Source organism: Macaca fascicularis, chromosome X, assembly GCF_037993035.2.
Source record: "Macaca fascicularis isolate 582-1 chromosome X, T2T-MFA8v1.1".
Taxonomy (NCBI): domain Eukaryota; kingdom Metazoa; phylum Chordata; class Mammalia; order Primates; family Cercopithecidae; genus Macaca; species Macaca fascicularis.
In genome coordinates, this window is record NC_088395.1 from 112,373,206 (window position 1) to 112,393,962 (window position 20,757).

A 20,757-nucleotide genomic window follows, 5' to 3' on the forward strand; every position below is an offset into this window, starting at 1 on the left:
TACGATTGGATGGAGAAGGCAGAGACTATTATTACCTTCTTCTGCATTCACTTTTGACTTTTTTGACTTGTAAAATAAGCATATATTTATTTTGTAAATTTTTCTAATTAAATAATATATGATATAATATGCTTTCTATCGTTATTACTTTCTCCTCCACAGTGTTGTGATCTGTAGTTAAGAAGTATTGCCCATATAGTTCTTGTCATCAGTCTGTAACATACACTCATAACAATATTAATTCTGTTTCCTCTTTCCATTTTACTGTCAATTGAAAGGATATCTATCCTGCTTAAGTGATATATTCCTTTCTACATAGATGGATAACTTCTTAATATTCAGTGCTATTCCTCCTTTGCTACCCTGGGCTTTTTCTCTTTTAAAAGTACATATTCTCTAGTTGTGGATTGCTAGTTGCAACTCCTACTTTGTCAAACCTTAGTGATTTATGGAGATTATACACACACAAACACATATTTCAAGTTTACTGTGTTCTCTAGATGTCGTGCATTCAGGGACAGATTTGAGTTTTCTTGAGTCTGAAGCTTTTATAATTTGAGGAGCCCACATCAAAGTAAAGAATATAAAATTAGCAATACAGAATTACTAGGGCCACTCCTAGGGCATTGGAAGTGCAAGTGAGAGGCCTTGAAGCTTAAGCTTCATTAGTGTCACAGTAAATAAATTCCCATGTGCATCTGCGCCAGGTGAGGAAGGATGGGTAGCCTGAAGTTGCTGGGCTGGGAATTCTTGGAAAAGGATGGTATGGCCTCCAAAGATAGGAAAGACTAAGGAAAAAAAAAAAAAAAAAAAAGGAAGCCTCTTTCCAACTTCAGAAATCAATTTGACTTTTGGTCTTAATTTCCCTGTTTCAGTTGTCTTCATAAAACAATTGTCTTTTTTTTAGAGTAGCATTCCGGTTTTCAATAGCAAAGAGACCCGTGTTCAGCTACGCTCAGGTTTCCAGGGCCTCATTTTACAAACAAGCATAGCTCTAATCATGCTGAGCTTAAGAGCATTCCACGACAAGCAACAGAAGCTTTACGAACTATGGTCAGAAGGCACATTTAATGACCTCTAGCTTGAGAAACATTAGGTAGCTTGTTGCTTTGTCCCCAGAGAAGTGGCATGTAAGAAAAATCAAAAGTAATGGTGCCGGGAGTGTTACGAACTGTGGTGGAAATCCTACGGTTTGCAAAGGTGTCTCCAAAAAGAAGAAAGAAAACTCAAGAAGGTCCTTTAGCCTAGGGGTTCCCAAAAGTTTTCTCCTCCTACTAGGACTTCTTGAGGGTCTTTCAGAGAGGCTATCCAGCCACTCACAAGTATATTGGAAGATACTAGACCTGAAATGTTTGGAATCACAGATGTGGGACTCTTCTTTTCAAAAAGATTGCTAAATAACGTTATGTCACCATTCCCACTCAGGGCCCAGTAATGTACACAGCAAGCTTGTGCTAAGAGAATAAGTAATTTTCATATATGAAGTGTCAAAGTAGAGGAAAACCAGTAAATGACAGACCTTTTTTGTATGCTTGAAAATTTTAATAAAGTGTTTTATGAGATTTTAAACAAGTTTAAATAAAATTTTTAAATAAGTGTCTATTAAGGTATATATTGCCAATCTTAAATGTGTAAATGAAAAAGAAGAAACAACCAAGAATATTTTGAATCTATATTTTTCATAATACACACATGCCCTCGAAGTATAATCTCTTCAGATTATGTGATTAACAACTTATATATCAAAATGAGTATGTGGTTCTTTGTATACAAAGATGGAAGTACTGACTTTGGAGTTGTTTTCCCAGTAAAAGGATGCGGGTTGGCAAGAGGGGAGCTGCTATTAAGGGCCAAAGAGCAGAGAGATGCATTCTGGTCCTCTAGGGTATCAAACCCATGCCCTTGGTACTATGTCCATGGTACTACTACCAACTGAGCTACTGTCTGTAACCTTGCCATGTAACATCTCAGTTCTGTTAAGCATTATTGCTCACAAACGCAGCCTCCTTCAAATCCTTACTGAATAAAGTTTGTTCCCAGCCAAAAAAAAAAAACAAAAACAAAAAAAAACCAAAAAAAACAAACAAACCTCATGGGAAGGAATGGGAATATATTTTAATTTTTTAGCATTAAAAGTTGCTGTTTTACTTTCTGGAAGTTTCTTAGCTGGAAAACCATGATTTTGCGCTCTGAGGTGATCCACTTGGTGATATCTGCTTAAGCAGTCACTAGCTACTCTTAGGCAATGACTGGGTTCCATTTCTTTTTATAAATCCTGTTATTTCTGTTAGGAGGGCTTGAGGGCTGAAAGGGGAAGGGGGAACTGGATAGCTCAGGGGCCTAGCTAATGTCATCTGATCTCTCTTACCCCGAGGCTTTTTTGAATTTGGCTCCTCTTCACACAGTCTCAAAATATGCACCTCACTGGCCCTTCAACAGTCATTGACAAGTGGACTCTGGAGTCAGACTGCCTGAGTTGGAAGCCAGGCTCTTCCAATTACTAGCTGTGAGGCTTTAGGCAAGTTGCTTTATCTCTCTGTGCCTCAATTTCCTTGACTAAACACTTGGGGGCAATAATTTAAAACCTAGAATAATTGTCAACAAAATTAAATGAGATAATACATGCAAAGCACTTAGTCTGGTGCATACAGTAAGCACTTAATCAATTTTAGCTATTAAAATATAACAACAATTAAAAGTTCCAAAGGGCTAATAGCCTTAAGATAACAGAATGGATTGGAGAAGAAGGGGATGATACAAATATGGGATATGTAATGTTGGCAGAGAGATTGTTTCAGGGTAAAACACAATCTGATAAATTTCTAGACCAGCGACATATTAGGGTTATTTTCATGCAGTTTGAAGTCAGGAAAGAAAGACATAAATAAGAACATCTTGGAAGGAGGCAGGGAGATGATGGTTGATAGGGTGAAAGGAAAAGAAGTCCTGAAGTTGGAAAAGAAATGCCCTATTTCAAGGCTGTGCTCCTGTCACAGCCCCATGACTGGAGGCCATCTATTTGCCTTCTGTCCTGCTAGAGGAGCTGACCTTCCCCAGGCTGGTCACGAAAATTCCCATAATGCCAGCTTACAAGGTAAAGTTTCCATGCTTTTCCATGCCTCCTTTCCCCCTTGAAAATAACAATAAAGTTTAAAATGTGCAAGTTCTCTGTCAAGTTCTGGTCAAACACGTGGTTTCCAAGTGACTAGCCTCCCACAGAGCCTTGCAACTAGTTAGCCCAATGGTCTAGCCTGAATTGTTTTCCTGGCCTGGACTTGCCCCTCAGTCTAAAACAGTCTTTGCCATTAGGGGCCACGGGGCATTTTTCCCCACACCCCATCCCCACACCCCAGGTTCAGCAAATCGCGTTGTAAAAACAAACAAACAAAAAACAAAACAAACAAACAAACAAAAAGTCTTGACTAATGAACAGCCCTTCCCTGTAGCAAAGATTCTCTTCAGAGTTCTTTTAAATGTTGTATTTTTTGATTCCGTGTCTTATTTCTAAAAACTAAATGTGTATGTAAAAGTGTAATTTTCTATTAACTAGTTCACCTGCCCTTCTCTAGTTAAGAAATGTTAATTTCAGACTCACATTTAGGAAGATTCAGAAGAGTTTTACTGATCATCCAGGAATTCTCAAAGTGTGTTTTAAAAGGGTTTATTTTGTGTGGTAAAATTGTCAAGATTTGAATTATTGGAAAGTGTAATTTCTGTGGTGGTATGTATCATATTTGAATTATCGAGAAAATTCGATCCAGCACACCCGGGTTTGTTTTTGGGGGGAGGTAATGGTTGGTTTTCTCTGCAACAGTAAACAGAGAATTTTCTTTATTTAGCGAAACCCGGTTCCTCAGACAGGCTGTGGCCATTACACAGCTCACTGAGACTTGGAAGTTGAGGAATGTAAAGAGGTCAAACTCTGGCATTGAAACAGACAGGAAATAAACAAAATCTACCAATATGTAAAGATATTACAGAAATTAGAAGAATGAGTCAGAAGCGGAGAGCTCGAGGTCAGTGGGAAGAATTATTCGTATAACTCTTCTTAAAAGAAGTAGGTAATTATTAATTAAAAAATAAAGAAACAGGAAAAAAGTCCCCCCACATCGCTTTCCGATCCCGGAGTTAGGGTGCGCAGAATGCCCTCTGGGAGCTCCAGAGAAAGTAAGCAGTGTCGGGACATTTACTAAGTGCTCTCTGCAGAGCATGAGTTTAGAATGCGGTTAGTTTATGCACCGACTCCCCTTCCCACGAATGTTTCAAGGGGCTCTTTCTGGAAGTTGAATCACGTTTGTGAGATTGTTTTAAGCCATGTGTCAGTCCCCCAGCGCTTTAAAGCAAAACGGAAGCAAACAACTTGGGCACTTGGAAAAGTTTTGCAATTAATGAGCGAATGAATGAAATCCGGCCGGAACGCTGGAGACTGGAAGGGAAGCAGGATTTTTCTCCGCGCGCTGCGAATACAGCGTATGCAAAACTTAGGACCCAGGGCAGGCCGGGCTTTGGAGACACTCAGTCTTACTCAACCCTGAACACCTGAGAACAGGTGCGGTTCTGAGTGAGACTGGGACCTGGCACGAACTAGCCTGGGGCCAGAAGAGATAAGGCCTGCCGGGAAGAGAGTTCCAAGCTCTGTCCATTCTGCTCTTGCCCTCGGCTAATGGCTTCGAAGGCCAAGCTGTGACAGCCCCGGGGCGCACTCGGTGCCTTCTTCTGCTCAAATAGGTGCTCGCCTAGGACTGATTCCCAACCCGTGGCAAGTCATTTCCTTCTATAACTGGTGGGTCTTTGCAATAAATTGGGCTATAAAATCAGAGGGACAGAAAGAGAAAACAGACAACTAGAAAAGTCACAAGTGTTTCTTGGGAAGTCTAGGGCGCGGGTTGTTTGGACTGTGGCAGGGCTGTGGGGCCCAGACTGGGAGCGGCGCGGAGCGGGACCGGTTTTCCGGGGCTGGCAGCTGCCTGGAAAAAGTTTCCTGTGGAACACTCGCCAGCGGGGGTGGGGGCAGGGGCGGCTGGCGCAGCAGTGGATGTGGGAGGGGGCGGGAGGGCCGGGGGAGGCCGCGAAGGGCCTGCTCGCAAACCGTTATAGTCCTTCAGCACCTCCCTCGGCCGGTGGCCCTCCTAGCCTGCCTCCCCGCCGGGCGGCTGCCCACCTGGCGACGTGACGCTGCACCAATCCCTTTCGAGCTGCTCCCGGGTCCCTTCTCCTTGCACCGCCCCCCTCCCTACCCTGAAAGAGGCGCACCCTGACGGGGCAGACACAGCGCTCTCGCCGCGGAGCACCCTTCTAGCTTCTTCATCTCCAGGACAGACGCTCAGGCTCCTCTCTTGCCTTAGCTCAACCTGCTTTCCCGCCTCACAAACTCCGGTTTCCCTCCACTCCCAACTCTTTTCACTCCACGTTTCCCCTCCTCTATCTCCCACGCCACGAACTCCAATCCCCCAGCTCCTTTCTCCCGCCCTCCCCCTTTCCCTCTCCTCCCTTCAACTCTTCATCCGCTTCTACCTCAGACTGCGCGCACCCAATTCAGTCGCCCACTCCCGTTCGGCTCCTCGAAGCCATGGCGGGACCTGGGGGCTGGAGGGACAGGGAGGTCACGGATCTGGGCCACTTGCCGGTGAGTAGAGGACGCCCATCGCCCCCCGAAATGCTCTCTTTTGGTGGGTTCTGAGTACCAGCGGGAGGGAGCGGACGCCCTCAAAACGGGCTAGACCAGGACTTCGACGGGTCCTGCGGGCGCGGAAGGGGCCCCTGGGCCGGCATGCGGAAAAGGCGCCCCCTGGGCACCCGGACCGCACCAAACTCCAACGAAAGGCAAAGGCACAGGGTGGTGGGAAGGGGAGACCGAGAGAAGAGATGGCAGTGGGGTGCTGCGGGCCCTAAACAGCGGGGCATTTTAAATATGTGACCCGCCTTGTCTAGCGGAGCTCCAGTACCTGTCCTAGCCCGCTTGTTCCAACAGAGGCCAAAAAGTGCAACGTCGCGTGTCTTCTTGAGTACTCCTCCCTGTTATCCCGCCGCCCCGTCCTTTGCTGCTGCTTTTGCCGTCGGAGATGCCTACTTGCGGGGTGACCTTTACTTTTAGGTGACAGCGACTAGAAAATTGAGGCGTTTGAGTCCCACTTTTCTTATTTTCTAATACACTTTCTAAAACCTTATTCTTGCCAGGGCAATGTTCCTGATTTAGTGTTGAGAGTGAAAGAAGTCGACGCCGTTTGGGGAAGGAGTGAATTCTGCACACTCCATTTTTTTTTTTTTTTAAATATTGTGTTCTTTGCCCAACCAGATTTAGCTTTTTCTTGTGGTTTTAATTTGTGGGCTCTTCTTTTCCCGAATGCCCGCTTTCCTCTAGAGTTGTAATTGATTGGTAAACTATTATCGCCATCGTAATTAGTAGACTTATTATTTTGGCAGCGCAGTTTATTTCATTGGCATCTGGTTTGTGGCTAATATTGGATTCCACCCAAATCCGTGTTTCAAGTTCCCTTTTTAGATTGGCATTTCACTCGCACCCTGTCTTGAATGCAAAAGGCCCCAGGATTCTCCGAAAGGGAATAAGCAGGCACTGCGCTGGAATGATCACCAGGCAACTGTAGTTCAGGACAGTGTCCTGCTTGCTTTGAAAAAAGCTAAATATTAACCTTAAGGTTATAGGACTATTCAAAGTCGATTGACTTAATTTTACACATATTTGGCATTTAAAGAATGTGCTTTTGATTGTGACAGAAGCCTGTCTCGATCAAAAATAGGGCATTCCCAAAGCCTTCCCTATATGATTTTACACTAGATGCTGTATATGGAGAGGTAAGGTGGTACACACGGGTAACATTTTACCAAATTGTTCTCTGCCATTTAAAAAAATCAGTGCAAACGTGAATTACAGATATTAGTGTTGCGGTTATTTATGTAGCTTCATAAAATATATCACAGAACTTTTAAAAATTAAATCTTTTCTCATTCTGCATGCACCCAGAATTTCTTCCTTTCAGTGTGGATGCATGAGATTTCCAGACTATGGAGGCCTCAATTGGTGGTTTCCTTTCTAAGCAGAACTTTTATATTCAGACTAGATTTGCACCCAAGTAAAAGTATAAAACCAAGGAATAAAATGTTACCCTTCCTCCAACATTCTCTGCCTATGGTTGGGAAAAGAGAAAAAAGCAAACTAGGGCAGATATGTGAAACTGATGCAGGCAGGTGGGCAAACTGAAATAAACTCCCTTCTAAATATCACTAAACGGGTGAATGGGAAAGACCTCATAGAAATGATAGGGCAGGGAATTCCAAACCCAAGGGAAAAAAAGAAGAAAAGGTTTTACTGCCACACACAGAAAAGAAAAAATGGGGGAAGTGGCCCAGACTAACTGACCCGGTCATGGCCCTGGACATAAGAATTTGGTGGAGCCCAGGAGATAAGAGGAAAGGCTGCAGTCTTTACATTGCAGTTCAGTGGAATATTAGTTTCCTGGAGGTTGGTGGAGTGGGTGTGTGGGGAGGGTAGAAAGATAAGGTTGGTTTTTAATGTAAGGGGAGTAGTAGCGAGACGATACAAAACTTCAGGACATTGATGCTTGGCCTCATTTTCCAGACTTCATGAAAGTCTCATAAAGTCCTCAGATTCTAACAATTTCTAAATTTTATACATGAGACATTTTGTTTCATTTGTGGGTTTTCACTCTCTGAGCAATTTATGCATAATTCTCCCCTGTCCTCAAACACCCAGATTCAAACCCTAAGAAATCTAGCAGAAGAGCAGTAGCATGCCCTTTAGAATTTTCTTTACTATCAAATTTTTAGACATGGAAAGTTATTGTTGCTTTGGTCACTGAGTTACGTTTTTCAGCGATTTGGGGTTTCTTTACATTTGATTTATTTTCTGACTCTGAAGAAATAAAAGCAAATGAAGAGGTGAAGAGAAATCTGAATCAGTTGTGTTGAAGTTTGCATTTTGATGCAAAGTAGAGTTGATAAAGCAAGTAAAGAAACCTTCATATGATGGTATCCCTTGCAGTAATTATCCTCAATAGGACATATGTGAAGGTCAGAAAATTGCCATCTGTAAACACCAAGTATATCAATTTGGCAGCAGCCAGACAATGAGGGAAGATTCAAACCTTGGAGTTGCAAACCGAGAAAAAACATTCAGAATGTGGAAGAATAAATAAATACGGCTCTAGTTTAAAATGGACACATTATGTCCTTTGCAGGCCTAGCCAGCTAAATGACCACAAGACAAAGACCCTTGAGGGAGGATAAACTTGCTTTACAAATTGAGACTTGAAGAAATTGGTAGGTTATTTGGTATTTTTGTTATTAGATAGATATTATTTTTAAACCCAAAAGAGTAAGCAGGAGTGAAAACTGGGAAACAAGAAAGGGTGAGAAAATTATATAACTTTCAAAATTAAAACCTTCACTTTTATACAATGATATAACTTTTTCACATAATGCACTAAAGTCAGAGACAAAATAAGAGAGCCAATGTAATTACAATAGATCAATTCCATTATGTTTGTTAATTAATGGGTTACTATAATTTTCTGATTTTCTATTGAATAAATATTTTCTGTAGGTGAAAAAACAAAAAAGAAAGTGCAGAGATTTGTGGTTTGTGTTTCCTTTCTGAAAAGAGAAGTATAAAGCTTTATGTCTTGATATATATCTTTGTAATATATGTGTGTATATATGTATATATATTCACCTTGCCCACCAGCAATACCTAGGGATGTGTGTGTTTGCCTCTCTCTATGTGTGTGTATATATATACATACACACACACACATGCACACGCATATATATGTTTGTTTTGATGTGTGTGTGTATATATATATAATCATATATATATATGACCGTGTGTGTGTATGTATGTGTGTATATATGTGTGTGTGTGTGTGTGTGTGTGTGTGTGTATATATATATATTCCTAGTATGCCTGTGTCCTTGAGACTGGAAACTATTTCTTCCTCTCCAAATCTGTCATGTCTTTCACTATGACTATCCCCTTTGCCTTCTGTGCCCAGTATGGTAATGACATTCCTCACGGCTGTGGCCTTGGTATTTGACACTGCCATGTGTAGTCCTAATCTATATTGGGGTCAGGATTAGACAGGCCTTGAGGGGACAGTAGTGGCAGAGGTTATCTGAAATAGCACATGATCCAAAAACTATATTTGAAATACATTAGGCTTATATTTAAGTATGACTTCCAGCTCTACCCAGACCAAGCCTGCTATCCACATTTGGTCATGAGAAATTTCACACTTTACCAAGTTCCTTAGCCCCTGTTTAGAAGCAGTTTTACCTTCATTTCAGTCAACTATGATTGAAATATTCAGCATAATCCTCAATTGCATATATATAGAGCATCACCTCCGCATAACACTGCACATCAGTTTATTTTCTGTCTTTTTTCTTCTCCAGTTTCTAGAGCAATGGTTTTCATATGGTAGTGCACAAGAACAGTGCACAAAAATTAAGAATAATTTCGAGATTTTGGGACCCATCATCAAAAATTCCGATTTCATAATTCTATGATAGGTCCAAGGAATCTGTATTTTTAACAGTATTACCCAGATGATTCTCATGTAGCGAGAGTCTATACAGTCTACAGTTTGAGAAACACTGGTCTGGAGGAAAAGATTTCCCCTTTAATGCCACCATGTAAATTGTGAAGCCCATTCCTCTATCTCTGAAACTCACTCTGGCACTCATCTTGCCATATCCATCCCTTTCATGTTCTCTCTCCAGAAACTCTTTTCATAAGATTGCTGTTTCTAATATTACAAGTAAAAGGAGAAAAGCCTCTGCTATCTCCTTCAAGGTACTGTGCAGTCTCCTTCTTTTTGCAGCCTGACTGCTGGAGAGTGTTTCCTCACTCTCCTTTACTATCCTAAATTTGAAATTTCTTGCTACTCATGTTGACCATTTTTGGTTCCCTTTTCTCCTTAATCTCTGCCGTATTTGGTTCTGTGGATCAGCCTCTGCTTTGAAATTCTCTCCCTTGACCAGTTAACACTGCTTTCTATTGGCTCTTTTCCTTCCAGTTACTCCCATCCCTGGCTTTTATTAAGATTAGCCATCAAGATGGTCTTTCTTCCCTGCTCTTGAATTCAGGAGACAGAAACAACGCCCGAGAATTTGAGATTTCAGTGGGCAGGGAGACTAGGACTTTTAAACTGCAGAAGATAATTTAGATGCATAGAAAGAGATAACGAAAGTACAACAGGTTTGTCTATGGTTCAAAAATGTTTTAAGACTTAGATTTTTAGTAATTTATTGTAAGACAAACTTTAGAAATTAATTTCTTCTTTACTGACCATTTTGTATACCCAAATGGGACATCAAGACACACCAACCCCCCCAAATAATCTCCAAATTGGTATAGCAGTCATAGATACGAACATCTATCCTCTTCTGTTTTTCTTATCCCAAGGTGGCAGGGCAGAGGAAAGGACCAAATAATTATGGAGACCCCTCTGACATGAAACTTTTGTTTTCACAGTGACCAAAAAGATTGTTCCCTTCCAATTCTTCCTTCCTTGGAAATCCAAAATAAACTTGCTCTGACTGTAAGTCCAAAATATATGAGGAATTTGGCATTGTTAACCTAGTATTAAGCATAGTCCTTCTCCTCTTTTCCCCAATTTAATGTTTAGTTTTGAAAGGGAGTAGCATGGAGATGGGGAACAAAAAATAGCATATAGGACTAAAGAAAACAATATAGTCTTAGAATATATGAATACTAAGTTGAGCTGCCTTTAAAGTTAAATTTTTTAAATGTTCTTTTATTAAACATGAGTATGAAAGATGGTTTGGTCATTTGAGAGCAGAAAACAAGTTTCCTGACATCGATATGAGGCCTCCATGAATTTCTACAGGCATTTTATTCTAGTCTATTTCCTTGGTGTCTTTTTTGAATAGTTAGATAACTGTATTCAAATCAGGGTAAAGTTTTTATGTTATTGAGGACTAGAGAAAGGAATAAAGAAATTTAAGACTGTGCTCAAAGATTCAAAAATACAGGTTGTACAGATGTTATAATAATTCTCTAATATACGTTATCTTTTCCAGCTAAAATGCAGCGTTAACTATAGCAAAGAATAGTTTACCAATAGGAATCAGGTAACATGTTTGATTATTTTGACAGATGGCCGAAGACTGTTTCTCCAGAATTAACAATGTCTAAAATAAATCCCTCAATGATATCCATCACATAAATATGCTACGGTGATAAAGTCTTCAAGTCAGTCCCTAGTAACTTTTTTGTTGGCTTTTCTCTTATAAATCTTTCAATGAGTTATAACAAAAGTGATACGCTTAATAATAAGGATAATATAATGATCTATTTTTACTTCTTAGATCCTAAAAATTGTCTTTTTAGATAAATTACATGTTTGTTGGGAGTATATTTCCTGAACTGTTTGTTTGAAATAACTGTGTATTGTGATCTTTGATGATCATTTTGAAAAACTAAGCTGCTAGGCTTCTGCTTTATCTAACAATGCTTTTATCAATTCAGTGGAAACATCTAGATTTTAGAATGATTGATAGGTTGTGATTTTCATCTGTAGAATTTTAGAGCTGGGAGATTACCTATCCCAATACTTTTATTTTATATATGTGAAAACTGAATCCCAGAGAGAATAAATAACTTACCCAGAGTCATATAGTTAATTAATGGTAGAGCTGGGGCTAAAATTCAAGTCTTCTGACTCTCTGTCCAGTTGGATACTTATTGAATGATGTAATCCCAAAGCTGTGTCATTTTCCTATGAGAGTTTTGCTAGATTACACAAATATCATGGCAGTTTTAAGGAGTTTATAATTTCATTCATCTAAGTTGCATATGCTCAGTAGTTTTCCTGTTTAGCTTGTATTTATCACAGCAATCAAAATGTTTTCAAACAGGATTAAACAACGTTTGTGTATATAAAATAAACTTTCAATAAGGTATGTGAATTTCCAAGAATTTGCCAATGTTCTTACCATTTTGTGTATAAATTGGCATCTACTCATGCCTCATATAAGTTTTACTAAAATAGCAAAATAGGCTGCTAGACTAAAAGTTCAAACAGTGATAAAATTCAAGAAACCGTGTTTTGTGGTGAACAATCAAGGAGTACCCATATTTACTTTACAAGTAAGAAAACAATACTTGAAGATAACTATGGAAGCCTCACAACTCTATCCCAAAACATGTTATGTTTTGTTTCCTATGATGCCACATTTAGGGTTAAGTCACAGAAAATGTCACTTTGTGCCATGAACAGATATTTAGCAGATGCAAAGTTCAACTTTTAAAAAATTGTCTAATTTTCTTAAAATGATGCTCTTTTAATATCATGATCTTGCTTTGTCATTCATATTTAGAGATGGTATTTCTTTCTTAAGAGCTGTTACAGGTTGGTGCAAAAGTAACTGCAGTTTTGCCATTATTCTAATGCCAAAACCACAATTACTTTTGCATCAACCTGTAATTCAAGTAAGTCATCTAAACTTTGTATCCAACATCTAGTCATTATTGTTGCATGTTAAATTTTCTGCTTGTCTAGTTATCACTCAAAAGAATAATATCGGCTGGGCGCGGTGGCTCACGCCTGTAATCCCAGCACTTTGGGAAGCTGAGGCAGGTGGATCACAAGATCAGGAGTTTGAGACCAGCCTGGCCAACATGGAGAAACCCCGTCTCTACTGAAAATACAAAATAAGCTGGGTGTGGTGGCACACGCCAGTAATCCCAGCTACTCGGAAGGCTGAGGCAGGAGAATCACTGGAACCCAGGAGGCGGAGGTTGCAGTGAGCCAAGATCGCGCCATTGCACGCCAGTCTGGGCAACAAGAGTGAAACTCTGTCTCAAAAAAAAAAAAAAAAAAAAAAGTAATATTAAAATAAAAGAGTACTTCCATTGCAAGTAAATGAACTTATTTCTATTTTATCTTTCTAATTACCTCATTGTTATGCCTCAGTCTTACATAATTGTGTGCATTTTACAGTTTTAAGATAAATAATTACATGACTACTTAATGTCCATACTGCTTATTCTTTTTAATAAATGAATATAGTCAGTTCAAGGAGATTGTGACATGTCTATTCTTTTGGTAAATGACATTTAGGTTCTTCCCATGTAAATTTAAACAGAACAAGGAAGATCGGAAATACTGCTTAAGATAGTTGAATGCTCGCCTAATTTCCTACAAAGATTGACAGTTTTTGTTTTACTTTTTTGCAGGATCCAACTGGAATATTCTCACTAGATAAAACCATTGGCCTTGGTACTTATGGCAGAATCTATTTGGTAAGTTGACTTACATTATTTATTCATTCTTCATTTTCTAATGACAACAAAGATTGTGAGTCAGACTTTCACAATGCAAATCACATAATGTCAAAATATGGCATTTCACTTTGAGAGATAAACCAAATTAGATAGCCCAGTGACACCTGTAAGAATTACTGTTTATTATCACAAAAGTAATGGATTGGCTAATCTGTAGTGAACCAACCAACCAAACATAACATCTAAAAATTAGCGGAAAATAAATAAAGTCACCAATGTAAAATGGAAGTAATTCAAATAAGATATACCCAATAAGATATCACTCGTATTATAGTATATATCCATACCATTCTAATTACTCACATTCAACTGAAAACTGAATATTATTAAAAGGAATGTTTCCATAACATTCTATATCATACTGTGTACTTGAGTGTGCACATGTGTGATAAAATTTGCTAAAGAATCTAACAAGAAAAAGTCTGAATTTATTTAGTGATTACTTATTAAACACTAAGTATGTGCAGATGCTGTGATAGTCTCTGGGAATAAAATGATGAACAAAGCAGATAAGGTCTCTGCTTTTTTGTGGCTTATGGTTGAGAAATGTGTTGATTAAGTTTGTATATGTTATATGTGTGGGGGTTGTTGGAGCCACGCATTACATAAGTAAGCACACAAATAACTGTATACTTCTGTATCTGTGGGTTCCACATCCATGGATTCAACCAATATTGGATCAAAAATTAAAAAAATGCATAATGTATAGACTTTTGTTCTTGTCATTATTTCCTAATCAATAAAGTGTAACAACTATTTACATAGCATTTACATTGAATTAAATGTTATAAGTAATCTAGTCTCACTTAAATTATACTGGAGTATATGCGTAGGTTATATGCAAAAAAAATTACTATGCCATTGTATATCAGGGACTTGAGCATCCCCTGATTTTGGTGTACACGGTAGGCCCTGAAACCAGTACCCCACAGATACTGAGGGATGACTGTAATTGCAACTGTGATATAAGATCTATAAGAAAATTCTTGGTGATATAAAAGCATAAAGCAAGGGGGTTTAATTTAGATTGAAAGGTCAGTGTTGATCTCCCACTCCCTGGAAAGGGAAAGTGACCATTAAACTGATATCAGGAGGATAAACGTGAGGTAACCAAAAAAAGGTGTGGTTGTGGAGGATGATGTTACTACATTCTAGGTGGAGGTATGGACAGTGTTAAGTGCTGGTTTGGGGCAGAGTGTTTTAGTAGCCATATCACACTGATCAGGTACCTTTCTACTCTCTAATAAGGGGAATTGACATTTTCTCAATCTTGTGTAATGTTCTATACAATTGCAGTGCTCTTTTTTCCCAGGCCTGTTGCTAAAAAAACGGATTACTGTCCTTAGGCTGATCCTTACAGCAGACTGATCACAGGTCCTCTACATATAGGTTGTGTAGAGGTGTCTTAATATAAGCCCAGAGGAAGGGGCTTCTTTCTTGTTCAGAAAAGGGTGCCTTTTTTCTTGCCAAGTCTTGCAACTTTGGGACTAATCTACACAGAGGGGCTTCTTTTCTTATTCATCTGCCCAAGTAGGAATGGAGGATGCTTTTTAAACTTTGCACAAAGCTCCTATAGGGCCTGCTGCTGTGGCTCACTCCTGTAATCCCAATACTTTGAGAGATGAAGGCAGGAGGATTGCTTGAAGCCAGAGCTTTGAGATGATCCTGGGCAACAAAACAAGACACCATTTCTACAAAAAATTAAAAAGAAAAAATTATCCCGGTGCAGTGGGTGTGCACCTGTAGTCTTAGTTACTCAAGAGTCTAAGGCAGAAGGATCACTTGAACCCAGGTGCTTGAGACTGCAGTGGATTATGTTTACACCACTGCCCTCCAGTCTGGGTGACAGAGCAAGATCTTATCTCTTAAAAAATAAAAATAATAAAATAATAAATTAAATAAAGCACCCATAGCATAGAAACTGAGTAGTAGAAATAGCATGTGGACAGGTCTTAAAAACAGAAGGAACCTTGGTGAATATAGGGAACAGAGGGAATGTTAGTATTCATGACCAAATCTTTTCAAACCATTTTGATCATATCTATTAACAGATCCAATAAGCTGTAGACGGTGATATGATATAGACTGAAATATATTGTTTATGCTACCTCAATTGCATCCTGTGCTGAACGATTATTTAACATTTATGTGATCTAGGTCAGTTTTGCCACCTTATACATAGATACCTACATCTCATACATAGAATATTTATGGTACATTTACAGTCTCCATGGCTCTATGCACATTTTAGTTCCTTAGGGTGTGTGTGTAAGTGTGTGTGTGTATACTTGTTCTGATTCAAATGTACAGAGTCACCAGATGTAAGAAATAAAAAACAGAGTCATATAAGGTAAGAAGCAAGGTTAAAATTAGGCAACACAGAAAGATGGCTGCTCATTATCATTCATGTGATAACGAACTGTGATGGCACCAAAAGAAGAAAAGTAAGAGGGTAAAAAGGTAAGTTATGCATGTGAATATCCTTTTTTAAAACTCAGAGTTTATTGGGGTATAATATATATTTGGTAAGATTAACTCTTTTAAGTGTATAACTTTATGAGTTTGGACAAATGCATACAGTCATATAACTGCCACCACAATCGAGATTTTCAATGTACATCTTAAACTAATCACAGTCTAGATTCAAGGAGTATTCTACCTCTTCACTGTGTGGTGTCCCAACTGGTGTACTAGGGTTATGGCTGTCATCTATTTTGCTTTTACATTTGCTACAAACCTACAAAACTACTGTACTTTCCCTATACTCATTCTTTTCCTTGTTTTCACTACTACTATTTTTAAAATTTAGCCAATCAATTATCTTTTACAGCAATTAAAAGTCAGAAAAAGTCTTTTGCATTTATCTTCATTTTAACCATTTCTGGAATCTTCATTTCTTTGTGTGGATCCAACTTTCTCTCTGGTATATAGAACTTAAGCCTGAAAAACTTCCTCTAATATTTCTTATAGTCCAAGGCTGCTGGGTAATGAATTCTCTGCTTTTGTATGAAAAGTCTTAATTTCTCCTTCAGTTCTGAAAGATATTCACACTGTGTATAGAATTGTGGATTGAGAGTTATTATTTTTTCTTTCTCTCAGCAGTTTAAACATGCCAATTTGTCTTCAGACTTGCATAGTTTCTGAAGTCTGCTGTAATTCTTACCTTTGCTCCTTTGTATTTTGTCTCTGGCTTCCTTTAAGATTTTTCTCTTTGTCTTTGTTTTACAGCAGTTTAAATATGAAATGTCTGGAGGGGTGTATGTGTGTGTGTTGAAAGGATATTTATCTGAGATAATGTTTAGAGATCTTTGGGGTTCTCTGAGCTTCCTGGACATGTGGTTTGACATATTTCATTATTTGGGAGAAATTTTTGGCCTTTATCTTTTCAAATATATTTTTTCTACTCTATTTGCTTTCTTCTTCTTTTGGAAATCCAATTTCATATGTGTTAGGCCTTTGATATTATCCCTCAGTTCTTAAATGCTCTGTTTTGGAGTGTGTTTGTGTGTGTTTCATCCTTTTTTTCTCTTTGTGTTTCAATTTTGATCAATTCTTTTTCTATCTTCACTTTCACTTATTCCTTTCTCAGCTGTTTCAAGTGTGCTTATGAGACTGTCAAGGACATTCTTCAACAATACTACTGTTTTTCATTTCTAGCATTTCTACCTGACTGTTTAATAGTTAACATGTGTACTTAAATCCCCTATTTGTCTATTCATATTTTTCATTAAAACATTTCACGCATTAATCATAGTTATGTTAAATTCTCTGATGGATTCAATATCTAAGTCATCTCTGAGGCTGGTTATGTTGATTGCTTTCTTGAGAATGTTTTTTATTTTGCTTTATTTCATAATTTTTATTTAAATGACATAGTCTGTAGAACAGTAGAGACTAAAGTAAATAGTACTTATTTCTTGAAATGGGCACCCTGTTTCAGCTAGGTTGTTTATATGAGAATTCACTCAATGTAATAAAAAGATAAACCACATTTGAGTTATGTTTTTGATATGGTTACTCTCAGTTCACTACCATCTTCAGATTCCTCTAATACCTTGTGCATATGTGGGGGTTGGTCTTCTGGAGAGTTTTTCTGAATATCCCTGTTCTTTTCTCAACTTTCCATCTTCCCTGTCTATCTGTGCCTCAGACAGGTTCTCTCTCCATGTTGTTGCCCTCCCCTGATGGTATACTGCTATTGCTTCTTATTAAGTGCTCATTGGCCTGGTGGTGTGGGCAGGGAGAAATGCTCTGTTTTTATGCTTCAACCTCAGTCTTGTAAGATCCTGGGCCTCTGTGTCACAGGAGTGGGACTTTCTTAGTTATCCTTTCCCTCTTCTAGTGGTAGGATACTTCTAATTGTTTGGGCCCACAACTAATTCTTGTCCTTCCCCCAGAATTGGAGGACTTTTTTCTTTTTTTACCTTTCCCCAGCTGCAGTAGGTCTTCATCTTTATTCTGGGGAGAATACACTTTGCTGCCTTTCCCCTAGGACTTAAGACTTTTATTCATGAAAGGGAAAGGAAGTGGATCTGGTTTCCTACCTTTTCCACTGCAGTGGCTACTCATCTCCAACAGATCTGTACCATAAATCTGCGTGTTTGTATAAATTTGTCCGTGTCTAAGGCTTCCAAGGGTTCTATACTCTCATGCTAACCCACGTTTGCTCTTTAGCCATTCACTAAAAAATTTGCATGCTTGTAACCAAAATATCTCATGCATCCCATAAATATGTACACCTATTATGTGCCCACGAAAATTAAAAAAAAAAAAAAAAAACAAAGAAAAATTTAGTTGAATTCTTTATACCTGCTTCTGTTGTGACCTTGTGTTCCCTCTACAGCCTATAGCCACAGGTGAGCTAGTGCTTATGTCCCATCTCTTTTTGCAGGTGCTTGTCTTTCTTCAGACCTCAATCTAGTTGGTTGCCTTGAGACTTCTCTCTAGATTGAAGAAAAGTTTTGACTACATAGATTATTCAGCTTATTCTTGTTGTGAGGTTGGATGTGGCACTCTTTCCAACTTTCACATCCTCACCAAAAGCAAAAAGTCCACGTTAATTCCTTTTAATTGAATGTTCTTGAAGAATCTACCATATGCTAGATCCTCCTGTACACATTTATAAATCCTAAGAATTTTCTGTGTACCTACTCAGATCCAGAGATAGACAATAATTTCTAACATCAGATCTTCAAAGTACAAACTTCTGTGTTATAGAAGCTAGATGCTTACAGAAACTTTATTTACATCAGAATGATTTTCCTCTGTCACTCATTGACTTTACCTCTTTTTTTCTACCTCTAATTACAATAAAAATGTTTGGGATTGTGGTGCTATACACTGATAACACCCTCATGGAAAACAATCTTGAGTATGTAAATAAACACTTTAAAAATATTCTCTTTACACCAATAATTCAACTTTTGGAAATATATGATAAACATCCCAGACATAGAAAAACATGTAGATATACATTGCAGAAGAAACGTAGCATATTCTGGTAAAAAAAAAAAAAAAAAAAAAAAGGCGTGCTTTGAACCAGGCAGACCTGATTCAGTGCTTACTTAGCCATTAACTAGCTATAACCTTGAGCAAGTCACTTAACCTAAGTTTAAGTTTCCTTATTTATAAAATGGGACTAATAATACCTACCTTGGGAGTTGCTATAAAATATCAAAACAATATACATATATATACACACTTATATTTGGAATATGGTAAATATCTGCTAAATGGCAGTTATTGTCATCATTATTGTTTCTATTATTTTTAAAAAGTTCAATGACAATAGTTTAAAAAGATGGAAGTAAACTACTTTTTAAAAAGTTAATATATCATTGTCCTATAAAGCAATATTTATGAAGTTATCTAACAGCATAGAACCATGCTTAAGGTCTTAAGTAAAGTATTCCGTATTATATGTGTGCCCCAATTACAGCTATGTTAAAACACGCAGATTAAAAAATGGTGAATTAATGATTAGAATAGTGAGATATTGGATTTTTTCTTTTCTAATGTCTGTAATATAATATATAAGTACAGAACATCTATATCTGTATGTATATTTTACATATCATATATATATGTGTGTGTTAGACAGTACCAAATGTTGTATAAATAACCTGTACTGCAAAATAGAAGCATGATACCATTCAAAATTAATGTCAGAGTGACTCATAGAGTCCTTTGCTTTTTCAGTGCTGCCAACCACATCCCCTGCTGGAGTTTGTTTTGGTTAAAGTCTCTCCAATGTCTTCCAGCTTGTTTCCAAGACCTCGTTCCCTGGCAGGTTTCCAGCTGTCTGCTGAGGTCTGTGCACGTTGAAATGAAGGCTGAGTCTCACACTACTATTGTAATCCTTTTCCTTTCCTTCTTTTTCCTCTAATTAGATGCCTATCCTCTCACCCTCTCCCACCTCCTGCCAGTTCAAACCTCACTTGAAATTGTGGGTTCTATTTTTCTCTCTTTTTAGGAGAGAAGGTACTGTTTTTCTTTCTTTCTTTCTTTCTTTTTTTTTTTTTTTTTTTTTGCCCCAGTAGGGTTAAAGAACATAGTTTTCTCCTCACCTTTAACTGCTAGTCTCATAGTTTATGGGTCGTCACTTTAATTGGAGGAATGTTTAGTATTTGACCATGTGAAGCCATATTAGAAAAAAGAAAATAGGTTGGAACTCATTTTTAATGGTACTATTAAAAACAAATAATTTCCCCAAGAGCAATAGACACAGAAAGACCACAGTATTAAGAAATAGACCAAGACCTTTAGGGTGGCAAAGTTGGAGGTGGCAACCTGACTCTCCCAGTAACTGACAGTAAACGTGCTCTTGACTTTCTGGGCCCATTCCTTCAACAATAAAACATAAAATTAAAAGATTATTGAGTATTAGACTCAATAATCTCCAGGCTTTCTTCTGGCTCTGAGATATTGCACCTAGTACAGTGCCTGGCACTCAGTAAAATGTAACCTTACTGTCGTCAGCATAATTATAGTAATCCTATCGTCGCTTCTCTACCTTACACAGTAGAAGATGATTATTGGCTATGAGCTGGAGTAGTTCCACTTTTTACCAAATAAAATTATTTTTAACATGTTTTTCTATTCTTTCTTCTATTTCACCACCTGACAGTGAGACCTGATTTTTAGCTCAGTAACTAATAAGACACTCAATGTGAAGGTAAAACTGGGTAGCAGGTTTATTGGGATGGTAGGAATGCTACATTGTATGTTATATGTTATCTAACACCATTTTGTTAAGCATAATACTAGTGAGGTGAGACAATGAATTGGATATCCAGAATGAACGAGTTTGCCTTGGCCCTTCGTGAGGTCTTGACTGCACCCCTAATATCAATCTCCTACTCTTACGTTACCATTTTCAGGTGGTGAGGACAGAAAAAGGAATGGGAAAGGAT

At 38.3% G+C, this 20,757-nt stretch overlaps 1 protein-coding gene across 4 annotated transcripts in view; it reads left to right on the top strand.

The window, feature by feature from the left end:
• The first annotated feature begins 5,240 nt into the window (after window positions 1-5,240).
• Window positions 5,241-20,757, top strand: part of NRK (Nik related kinase) — a 141,235-nt gene continuing 125,718 nt past the window's right edge. For all 4 annotated transcript variants that reach the window (XM_065538739.1, XM_015444295.3, XM_015444296.3 and 1 more), the window contains exons 1-2: window positions 5,241-5,626; window positions 13,238-13,303. In XM_065538739.1, the coding sequence (XP_065394811.1) occupies window positions 5,570-5,626; window positions 13,238-13,303 (123 nt within the window). In that variant the 5' untranslated portion in view covers window positions 5,241-5,569. The remainder of the gene's footprint in view (window positions 5,627-13,237; window positions 13,304-20,757) is intronic.